The sequence below is a fragment of the Euleptes europaea genome, chromosome 10 (genome assembly GCF_029931775.1).
Source record: "Euleptes europaea isolate rEulEur1 chromosome 10, rEulEur1.hap1, whole genome shotgun sequence".
Lineage (NCBI taxonomy): Eukaryota > Metazoa > Chordata > Lepidosauria > Squamata > Sphaerodactylidae > Euleptes > Euleptes europaea.
This window is the reverse complement of record NC_079321.1, coordinates 9,422,770-9,434,806: the sequence shown is the minus strand read 5'-3', so window position 1 is coordinate 9,434,806 and position 12,037 is coordinate 9,422,770. Positions and strand designations below refer to the sequence as shown.

The 12,037-nt window shown below is 47.5% G+C and overlaps 1 protein-coding gene across 1 annotated transcript; it reads right to left on the bottom strand.

The window, feature by feature from the left end:
- Window positions 1-5,467: 5,467 nt before the first annotated feature.
- On the bottom strand, window positions 5,468-10,920 carry LOC130483907 (cysteine-rich venom protein catrin-like). Its single transcript, XM_056856815.1, has 4 exons — window positions 10,780-10,920; window positions 8,174-8,268; window positions 6,302-6,390; window positions 5,468-5,595 (listed from the first exon to the last, which is right to left on the bottom strand). Exons 1-4 carry the CDS (start codon window positions 10,918-10,920, stop codon window positions 5,468-5,470), a joined length of 453 nt encoding a protein of 150 aa, XP_056712793.1.
- Between the last annotated feature and the right edge of the window lie 1,117 nt (window positions 10,921-12,037).

The window sequence follows — 12,037 nt, the reverse complement described above, 5'->3', positions numbered from 1 at the left end:
TTATGGCAAGCCCTCATTGGTAGGGTTGCCAGGTCCCTCTTCACCACTGGCGGGAGGTTTTGGGGGTGGAGCCTGAGGAGGGCGGGGTTTGGGGAGGGACTTCAATGCCATAGAGTCCAATTTCCAAAGCGGCTGTTTTCTCCAGGGGAACTGATCTCTATTGGCTGGAGATCAGTTGTAATAGCAGGAGATCTCCAGCTAGTACCTGGAGGTTGGCAGCCCTACTCATTGGGTTTTCAAGGCAGGAGATGTTCAGGAGTGGTTTGCCATTGCCTGCCTCTGCACAGTGACCCTGGACTTCCCTGATGGTCTCCCAGCCAAGTCCTAGCCATGGCAAAACCTTTCTTAGTAGCCAAGATCTGACAAGTTCAGGCTAGCCTGGGCCATCCACGTCAGGGCATACTACTATTACTACATTCATTAGAGCCTGTTTGTTTTCCCTAAGGATCATCTGTCTCCCTTGAAACTTCCCTAAAAGTTTGCATAGGGATGCGTACACTGAAATCCCATGATTGGAAAGCCAGCCTCTCCGGTCCCTGCCTTCCCTCTGCTTCAGAGCAGCACGGAGCTCCTGGCTGCAGTGGGGCGTCTGCTCGCACCCCTTCCCACCCCAGACCGAGATGGCTGCCTCCTTTCCAGACCCCTGCTCCTAACCGGCTTGGAGCGAGCCTGTTGAGCAGGGGTGCAGGACACCAGACCCAGCTCTTCGATACATTTGGCCAGAGAGAGCTGTAGGCTGGGGCCAAGCGGTGGCTTTATTTAGCCGAGCCAGCGTGGTCTAGTGTTTAAGAGCGGTGGTTTGGAAAGGTAGACTTTGATCTGGAGAACCGGGTTTGATTCCCCACTCCTCCACATGAGCTGCGGAGGCTCATCTGGTGAACTGGATTTGTTTCTCCACTCTTCCACACGAAGCCAGCTGAGTCACCTTGGGCTAGTCACAGGTCTCTCAGCCCCACCTACCACACAGGTTGTCTGTTGTGGGGAGGGGAAGGGAAGATGACTGTAAGCCAGTTTGGGACTCCCTTAAGTGGTAAAGAAAGTCGGCATATAAAAACCAACTCTTCTTCTATTACATATCTCCAATCTAATCAAATTTTCCAGGCAGATCTGATTAATCTTATGTTTCCATCCTCCTTTCAGATTGTTCTAATGAAATCACCTTTCAGGTGAGCAAATTTTGTGCCTCAGTATGTTCAACAATCCCTGACATGGATAGCCCAGCTAGCCTGACCTCATCACATCTCAGAAACTAATCAGGGTCGACCCTGGCAAGTATTTGGATGGGATACTTCCAAGGAATACCAGGGTCATGGCACGGAGGCAGGCAATGGCAAACCTGGAGAACCGGGATGGTTTCCCCGCTCTTACACATAAAGCCAGCTGTATTACCTTGGGCTAGTCACGGCTCTCTTAGAGCTCTCTCAGCTTCACCTACCTCACAGGGTGTCTGTTGTGGGGAGGGGAAGGGAAGGTGATTATAAGCCCATTTGATTCTTCCTTAAGTGGTAGAGTAAGTCAGCATATAGAAACCAACTCTTCTTCTTCTTCTTCGTCTTCGTCTTCTTCTCCTCCCTTTGACTCCCTTGCCCCCCCCCAATAATTATGTATGTCAAGATGGACGCCTGTGAATGTAGACCCTGAAAATTCAAGTCTCCTCCGCCTTCCTTTGGGTCTATGTGAAGGCAAGGGTGCCCCGAAGGGACTCAGAGAAAAATGCCCTCGCATCTGTCACCCAGAAAGATATAAAAGTCTTGCTGGATATAAATGAATATAAAGGCGGGATATAAATGCTAGAATATACACATTTAATAAATAATAAATGGACTTCCTGTCCTGCTCAGCAAAAATACTTCTATTTATGCAAGTCCCATCAGTCGGAGCTGGGTATGTTTAGCCTGAAGAGGAGAAGACTGAGGGGGGATATGATCACCATCTTCAAGTACTTGAAGGGCTGTCATAAAGAAGATGGTCCTGAGTTGTTTTCTGTTGCCCCAGAAGGTCAGACTAGAACCAAGGGGTTGAAATTAAATCCAAAGAGTTTCCGTCTAGACATTAGAAAGAACTTTCTAACAGTCAGAGGGGTTCCTCAGTGGAACAGGCTTCCTTGGGTGGTGAGCTTTCCTTCCCTGGAGGTTTTTAAGCAGAAGCTAGATGGCCATCTGTCAGCAATTCTGATTCTATGACCTTAGGCAGATCATGAGAGGGAGGGCATCTTAGCCATCTTCTGGGCATGTAAGAGTCACTGTGTGTGTGGGGGGGGAGGTAGTTGTGAATTTCCTGCATTGTGCGGGGGGTTGGACTAGATGACCCTGGTGGTCCCTTCCAACTCTTTGATTCTATTATTCTATTTCAGATCAGCAAAAAAAATTCCCCATGCCATGAATTGTATTTGGGGATGTAACTAAAATTCCTGACTACTGTAGTATGGTTCCAATGTCCAGGTTTCTTATTGTGGGTTCTATATACTTGGGACCTGACTCGGATGACTCCAGGTGGCCCAATCTTATCAGATCTCAGAAGCTAAGCAGAGTCGGCTCTGGGTTGTACTTGGATGGGAGAACACCAAGGAAGTCCAGAGTCAATATGCAGAGGCAGGCAATGAGAAACTATGTCTGAACGTCTCTTGCCTTGCAAACCCTACTGTGGCCTAGTTAGGACTGCCAACTGCCAACTGTGAGTTGGGAAATTCCTGGAGATTTGGGGGTGGAGCCTGAGAAAGGGGGAGCTTGGGGAGGGGAGGAAGCCCAGGGTAGTATAACGCCATTAAGGCCACTCCACAAAGCAGCCATTCCATGCTGGCCATAATTAGATGAGGAATAGAGAATAAAATTGCTGCTATCATACTACCCTTGTACAAATCTATGGTGAGACCACATTTGCAATACTGTGTTCTGTTCTGGTCACCACACCTGAAAAGGGATATTGCAGAGCTTAAGAAAATGCAGAAAAGAGCAACCAAAATGATCAGGGGACTAGAGCAACTGCCCTGTGAGGAGCAATTAAAACGCTTAGGGCTGTTTAGCTTGGAAAGAAGGCAGTTAAGGGGAAACATGATAGAGGTCTATAAAATTATGCATGGTATGGAGAGAGTGGGCAGGGAGAAGCTTTCCCCCTCTCTCATAGTGCTAGAAATTGAGTCATCTTCTGAAGCTGGAAGGTGAGAGATTGAAAAGAGAAAAAGGAAAGATTTCTTCACACAACGCATAGTTACTGTGGAACTCTCTGGCCCAGGATGTGGTGATGGCTGCCAACTTGGAAGGCTTGAAGAGGGGCGTGGACATGTTCATGGAGGAGAGGGCTATTCATGGCTACTCATGGGATACTAGTCATGATGCATCCCTGCTCTCTCTAGGATCAGAGGAGCGTGCCTATTATATTAGGTGCTGTGGAACACAGGCAGGATGGTGCTGCCGCAGTTGTCTTGTTTGGGGGCTTCCTAGAGGCACCTGGTTGTCCACTGTGTAAACAGACTGCTGGACTTGATGGGCCTTGGTCTGATCCAGGATGGCCTTTCTTATATTTGTATGCTCTTATCTCTGTAGTCTGCATATTAGTTGTAATTCTGGGAGAGCTCCAGGCCCTTATTGGGGGCTGGAAACCCTAGGTCTGTTGTATCATCACATACCACCTTTATTCTCTTCGCAAACAACTTTTGAAAATGTGCTTTTTATTGTCATTAAACAAAAGGCTAAACGTGGACCATTTAAGGGTAAAAACTAAGCCTGTCGATTCGGTTTGGCCCGAACCGAAAAACAGCCGAATTTCCCTTGATTCGGCAGTTTTTAGTTTGGATGGAACTGAACTCAAAAAAGGCTGGAAACCGGGGAGCCAAATTCGACGAGTTCGGGGTGTTCGGCGAATAAATTCGGCAAATTCAGGGTTCGGCACAGCAGCATAACCGTCAGTTAGTAAGCAGCATTCTCCCGCGGCCAATCGGTGGCCAAGCAGGGTCTTCTTCTGGCCAATCAGTTACGATTGAGCACATGAGCCCAGCTGCTGCGTGGCCCGGGGAGAGAAAGAGAGTATCTGTTTGTGTGAGAGAGAAATCCCCGTGGGGGGGTGCATGTGCACATTCACTCCTTTCCATGGCTGCAGGGGGCGCATTTTGGGGGGTTCAGCCCCCAAACTTTCAGCGTAGCTTCAGATGAGGCTTCTTGCAAGAACCCCCAAGTTTTGTAAAGATGGGATCAGGGGGTCCAGAGATATGGGTCCCCCCTTTTCCCTATTGGGATGAATGGGATCAGCCGATCCTATGCATCTAGAGAGCGGCAAATCCAAGGCAAAACCTCCCGTGCTTAAATGGAATCGTATTGGATTACCCAGTCCCTCCTGATGGAACAGAAGACATCCACAGTAAGACCCCTTTTGGGGCTTTAATCTATAATTTTTCCCGTGTGTATGTGGCTTGCATGAGATCCCCTGCGTCTTGGATTTTTTCCCCATTTGGGGGGTGCACCGCAGCACCATACTGGTTGGAGAGGTGGGGGTGGTGCTGGTGAGACTTGCTTGAGTTTGGTGGGGTCATTTGCATTAGGGGGGAGCATCCCTCCACCATGAGAAGAAGGAGCAGGGCAGAAAATACAAACTCTGGGGTTTTTTTTTTTTGCACGGTCTGTTTTGCTGCTCACTCAAAAATGTTTTTGCAAAATCTGACTTTCACAATACATTTTCACGGTCCAAGTCACCTGCTCCTTTTTTCCTTTTTGCTATAACTAGCCTAGTGCGCCTCTGTTCCTTTCCATGGTCTCTCGCGTGTTGCTTTGCATTGCAATGGTTAGCACGGGAGGTTTTGCCTTGGATTTGCCGCTCTCTAGATGCATAGAATCGGCTGATCCCATTCATCCCAATAGGGAAAAGGGGGAACCCATATCTCTGGACCCCCTGATCCCATCTTTACAAAACTTAGCGGTTCTTGCAAGAAGCCTCATCTGAAGCTACGCTGAAAGTCTGAGACCTCTACCTCAAAAAATGCCCCCCCCCCCGGAGCCACGGAAAAACACCAATGTGCTTTAAGTGGCTTTATTTTTGTCACTGTGGGCGATTTTTTTTGGGGGGGGGCAACCTCTTCCGGGCCCCATGTCTTGGGACCCCCTGACCCAACCTTTACAAAACTTGGGGGTTCTTGCAAGAAGTGTCCCCTCAAGCTATCCTGAAAGTTCGAGACCTCTACCCCCAAAAATGCCCCCCCAGGAGCCGCAGAAAGGCGCAAGTTCATTTTTAATGACTTTATTCGGCCGAATTTCCCCCCGAACTCAAACTAGGCGCCAAATTTCACGGATCTGAATCAGAGGAGTTCGGACTTCAGCATATCCCAAATCAAGACGGGCCGAATTCTGCCGAATCCGAACTATACTGAATTTTTTTTTCAACAGCCCTAGTAAAAACAGAAATTTCCTTTAATACTGAATCTCCATCCTCTTCCGTTAGAAAAAGAGATCCAGGTTGATCTTGTGACGTCAAGTTCATTTTATTTAATTTTGTTCCGGCATTTGCAGGTGGCTTTGCAAAGTCCATCCTTATTGGCTGCTTTACAGCCCATCACTGATTTTAGTTTCTTGCAAGTTTCGATACGATCCACATACTTGCAGGGGTTGGCTGAAAGAAACCAAAGCGAAACAAAGGTCATTTATGCATGGTCACTTTAACCTCCTTTATTCCCTGTATCAGCCAGGATCAAATTTTTCAGTATGCACGCTAACTCACTCCTTGGAATTTCAACACTGTTTCGACACAAAACTAACCTGGCTCATTCTGGAGTCACAGAGCATGCATACTCCGTTAGGGGGAAACACAGAAGATTGGCTTCTCTCACAGCCAATAACGAAGCAGTGTGTAAAAGGGTTCAAGTGCTTCCTGCTACCTCAGAGCTCTTTCTGAGCAAAAGAAAGGCTTTTTAAAAACGAGGCTGGATTCCCCCCTTCTTTCAGATTGCTACATTTTTTGTTTTCAAAATGCTTTTTTATGCGGCAGTTGGGTTTGGGGGGGGGAAGGAAATCTTCTCTCACGGTAAGCACTGCGAAGTAAGCCAGTTACAGAGCAGCATTTAAAGGGGTGGGACTTGATTTGAGCTTGGGAGACTGCTTTTCTGTATTCATGGCTTGATTAGAACACAGTTTCGTCCCTGATCATTCAAGCCAATGCATACAGTTTCCCCCAAACCGGGTTACATTAATGTGCAATGAACCCAGGTCCAACCAGGGAGATCCAACCCATGCATAAAAGGCCTAAACCGACTTACCAGGTAGCAAAGAAAAAGGAGTATCATTACATGAAGGAGTTGATTATATAAGTAGTAACTTACTGCAGAGTTTTTTGTCACAGTTTTTAGGGCAGTCTCCACACGGTGGGCCTTTTTTGTAGGGTCTCTCCATTTGGCCTCGTATGTTCCCTCTGAAATCACAGAACAATGCAGGACATTTTATTATCCAAGTACAGTTCATAAATGACAGCATTGCATACGCTCAAATTGCTTGAAAATCTTTTTAAAAAAATATAACCAATCATTTGTAGGGAAGGATTTTTATGCAAATGAACATAAGACAAGCCAAGGCCCATCAAATCCAGCAGTCTGTTCACACAGTGGCCCACTAGGTGCCTCTAGGAAACCCCCAAGCAAGACGACTGCAGCATAATTGTCCTGCCTGTGTCCCACAGCACCTAATTCAACAGGCATGCTCCTCTGATCCTGGAGAGAATAGGTATGCATCACGACTAGTTTCCATTTTTACTAGTAGCCATGAATAGCCCTCTCCTCCAAGGACATGTCCACTCCCCTCTTAAAGCCTTCCAAGTTGGCAGCCATCACCACATCCTGGGGCAGACAGCTCCACAATTTATCCATGCGTTGTGTAAAGAAATACTTCCTTTTATCAGCTTTGAATTAGGGCTGTCGATTCGGTTCCATCCGACATGAAAAACAGCCGAATTTTCCCTGATTCGGCAGTTTCTACTTCGGATAGAACCAAAGTCAAAAAAGGCGGGGAAAACGACGAACCGAACTCAGCGAGTTCGGGCAGATGCTGAATAAATTTGTACAAGTTCAGCGCCCCCGAAGCAGCATCCTCCTGAGGCCAATCGGTGGCAAAGCTGGGTCTTCTTCTGGCCAATCAGTTGTGGATGAGTGCGTGAGCCCGGCCAGTGTGTGGCCCAGGGAGAGAAAGAGAGAGTGTCTGTTTGTGTGTGAGAGAGATCCCCGTGGGGGGGTGCATGTGCACATTCGCGCCTTTCCGCAGCTCCGAGGGGGCATGTTTGGAGGTAGAGGTCCCAAACTTTCAGTGTAGCTTGAGGGGACCCTTCTTGCAAGAACCACCAAGTTTTGTTAAGATTGGGTCAGGGGGTCCGGAGTTATGGGGCCCGGAAGGGGTTCCCCCCAATCTGCCCATTGGAATAAAGCCATTAAAAACACATTCGTGGTTTTCTGTGGCTCTGGGGAGGGGCATTTTTGGAGGTAGAGGTCCAAAACTTTCAGTGTAGCTTGAGGGGATCTTCTTTCAAGAACCCCAAGTTTTGTGAAGATTGGGTCAGGGGGCCCCGAGTTATGGGCCCAGAAGAGGTCCCCCCAATCTGCCCATTGGAATAAAGCCATTAAAAACACATTCACGGCTTTCCGCGTCTCCAGGGGAGCATTTTTGGAGGTAGAGGTCCCAAACTTTCAGTGTAGCTTGAGGGGACCCTTCTTGCAAGAACTCCCAAGTTTTGTTAAGATTGGGTCAGGGGGTCCCGAGTTATGTGGTCCCCCCCCATCCACCCACTGGAATGACTGGGAGTAGGCATTCCTTAATGTGCATCTAGAGAACAGCAAATCCAAGGCAAAACCTCCCATGCATAAATGGCCAAAGTCTGTGTGTGTGAGTCTGCTAGAATTGTATTGGATTACTCCTGAGCCCTGACTCCCAGTCCCTGCTCCTGATGGAAGAGAAGGCATCCACAGTATGACCCATTTTGAGGCTTTTCTCTATAACTTTTTTCCTGTGTGTGTGTATGTGGGGGGGGGGAGATTCTGTGTGTGTGTGTGAGAGAGAGGGGTGGGTGGGTTTACCTGTTCTTCTGGGGGTGGGCTTGATTGCCTCTGTGTGGGACTGTACTTTCTGCTGTTTTCACCGGTTGCCAACTTCGGAAAAAGAAATTATCTTCCCCATGAATTATGAATATGTTGTTCAGAAATTATACTTACGCAGGGCAGTACTGGCAGATATACAGGAAAGGAAATTTATTCTTTGGACAATAAGAAACTCCACACCCCACCATGTATGAATTATACCAAATAGCCTGCAAATGTAAGAATGAAAGAAAACCGTGCATTAAATTGAGAGCACAGGTTCAAAGTCTTGATCTTAACAGAAATACTTATAATTATAGAATCACAGGAAGGAAGGCAACATTTTGTTTTGTGTTTTAATGATAAAATAAAGTGTTTCTGGTTCAATCAGCATCATGGGGGTACGATTCTTCATAGCCCATATAGTGCAGATTTTGTGTGATATTCATATCCTTTTTATACATTACACAGTGGTAATTCTGACTTCCTGGCAAGTGCACCTTTATTATTCATGTGGTTGTCACATTCACAAATTTTACAGTTTTAGGCATATGTGTGAAACATTAAATCACAAAGAGAGTGTGATCAACTTACTGTCATCATTAGTGACTCGATTTTACTGTAACAATGTAATATTAGAAAAGGGCAAGAGTCCAGTAGCACCTTAAAGACTAACAAAAATATTTTCTGGTAGGGTATGAGCTTTCGTGAGCCACAGCTCACTTCTTCAGATACCTCCCTATCTGAAGCTCATACCCTACCAGAAAATATTTTTGTTAGTCTTTAAGGTGCTACTTGACTCTTGCCCTTTTCTATTACTGCAGACAGACTAACACGGCTACCCACTGTGAATGTAATATTAGGTTGTACTTGTATGAAGGCAGGGAAAGCAGCATGGTATATAGGGTTGCCAGGTCCCTCTTTGCCACTGGCAGGAGGTGTTTGGGGCAGAGCCTGAGGAGGGCAGGGTTTGGGGAGGAGAGGGACTTCAATGCCATAGAGTCCAATGGCCAAACTGGCCATTTTCTCCAGGGGAACTGATCTCTATCGGCTGGAGATCAGTTGTAATAGCAGGAGATCACCAGCTAGTACCTGGAGGTTGGAAACCCTAATGGTAAGGCCAATCTCATCAGATTGGAAGCCAAGCAGGATTAGTACTTGGAAGGGAGACCAGCAAGGAAGACTCTGCAGAAGAAGGAAATGGCAAACCCCCTTTGCTTCTCACTTGCCTTGAAAGTCCCAGAAGTTGTGACTTTATGGCACTTACATATGCCTGCCTGCCTGCCTGCCTGTCTGTCTGTCTCTCTCTCTCTAGCTAGCTAGCTAGCTAGCTAGGCAGTTTTCAAAGGTAGTCCCACATAGAACGCACTACAGTAGTCTAACTTGGCTATGATCAGGGCATGGATCACACTGGCCAGATCACACTTTTTGAGGAACAGCCGTAGCTGGCAAATCAACCAGAGCACATAAAAGATACTACATGCCATGGAGGAGACCTGCACTTTCTACGGTACGGCAGGATCCAGCAGCGCCTCCAAGCTACAAACCTGCTCCTTCAGGAGCTAGCAGGTTGTAGTGGTTAAGAGCAGTGGTTTGGAGTGGTGGACTCTGATCTGGAGAACCGGATTCGATTCCCCACTCCTCCCCATGAGCGGCAGAGGCTAGTCTGGTGAACTGTATTTGTTTCCCCACTCCTACACACGAAGCCAGCTGGGTCACCTTGGGCTAGTCACAGCCCTCTCAGCCCCACCTACCTCACAGGATGTCTGTTGTGGGGAGGGGAGGGGAAGGAGATTGTAAGCCGGTTTGATTCTCCCTTAAGTGGTAGAGAAAGTCAGCATATAAAAACCAACTCTTCTTCTTCATGGAGAGTGCAACCCACTCCATGATAGACTGGCCTCAGATTCCTTGAGTAGCTTTTTAAAAAATTGACCAACAGCACCTCAGGATCAACCGGATTGAGCTTCTGTTTATTGGCCCTCATCCATCCCATTTAGGATTGCCAGCCTCCATGTACTAGCTGGAGATCTCCTGCTATTACAACTGATCTCCAACCGATAGAGATCAGTTCCCCTGGAGAAAATGGCTGCTCTGGCAATTGGACTCTATTGCATTGAAATCCCTCTCTTCCCCAAACCCCGCCTTCCTCAGGCTCCTCCCCCAAACCCTCCCACCAGTGGCAAAGAGGGACCTGGCAACCCTAACCCCATTACCTTCTTTTGGCACCAGGACTTCCACAGTCCGACCTGACTCGACTATTAAGGAGAAATGGAGCTAGGTGTCATCTGCATATTTCTGGCACCTTGCTTCAAGCCCCTTAGACAACATTTCCCAGTTTAAAAATGGATAAAAATGGAGAGGTAAATAGATAAGGAGCCCCGTGGTGCAGAGTGGTAAGCTTGCAGTACTGCAGTCCATGCTCTGCTCATGGCCTGGGTTCGATCTCAACGGAAGTTGGTTTCAGGTAGCCTGCTCAAGGTTGACTCAGCCTTCCGTCCTTCCGAGGTCAGTAAAATGAGTACCCAGCTTGCTGGGGGTAAAGGGAAGATGACTGGGGAAGGCACTGGCAAACTACCCCGTAAACAAAGTCTGCCTAGTAAACGTAAGGATGTGACGTCACCCCATGGGTCAGGAATGACCCGGTGCTTGCACAGGGGACCTTTACCTTTAAATAGACGATAGACAGATATTACCAATGTTTCATATCACTTTCCTGATCTAGATTGTATTTATGTTCATACCTGTGTATAGCTATGAATGTTTACTCTGGGATTAATACGCCCAACGCCATACTTGAAATCATTTTTTTTACTAGCCCAGTAGCCAACTATTTCATCCCAGGTGCTGGCGGGATCTGACTGGGATACAGTCTGGCCACACATAACATCTATAAAGGAAGAATTATATTTAATTAAATTTTGAAATATCTTAAAACTTTAAAATAAATACCCCAAAGCCTCAAGAGCATGAACAAGCTTTGAGATTTTTCTCCACACCACTCCCACATCCACGTTCTCCCTCAAGTAGATAGCCGAGAGGAGGGGAAGGGATAGGGTTGCCAACCTCCAGGTAGTAGCTGTAGATCTTTTGCTATTACAACTGTTCTCCAGCCGATAGAGATTGGTTCCCCTATAGAAAATGGCTGCTTTGGCAATTGGACTCTGGGGTATTGAAGTCCCTCCCCTCCCCAAATCCCACCCTCCTCAGGCTCTGCCCCAAAAACCTCCTGCTGGTGACAAAGAGGGACCTGGCAACACTAGGAAGTAAGGTTGCCAGGGCCCTCTTAGCCACCAGCGGGAGGTTTTTTCGGGGGGAGCATGAGGAGGGTGGGGTTTGGGGAGGGAAGGGAAGGGGCTTCAATCCCATAGAGTCCAATGGCCAAAGTGGCCATTTTTCTCCAGGTGGACTGATCTCTATCGACTGGAGATCGGTTGTAATAGCAGGAGATCTCCAGCTAGTACCTGGAGGTTGGCAACCCTACTAGGAAGGGAGAAATGCAAAGGCCTTTTATGCATGGCTGTTTCCTCTGTCAGAGGTCACCTCACTCTCCCCACGCATTTCCGCACATTTTGCCCAAGTTTTCTGGATGCTGAACATGGGCAAAATGCACGGAATCACGCGGGGAGAGCAAGACGACCTTTCACGGTCAGAAAAGGCAATGCATAATCAAAGCAAAGCCCCAAAGCAGTCAGGGGGGTAACCAAGGGGGAAAATTGCATATAAGGTTGCCAACCTCCAGGTAATAGCTGGAGATCTCCCGCTATTACAACTGATCTCCAGCCGATAGAGATCCGTTCCCCTGGAGAAGATGACCGTTTTGGCAATTGGACTCTATGGCACTGAAGTCCCTCCCCTCCCCAAACCCCACCCTCCTCAGGCTCCGCCCCTAAAATCTCCAGGTATTTCCCAACCCAGAGCTGGCAACCCTACTTGCATAAAAGGCCTAAGAGTCAAGCAATATAAAGGCAATGGAAGCTACATACTAGAAGAAAAAACTGA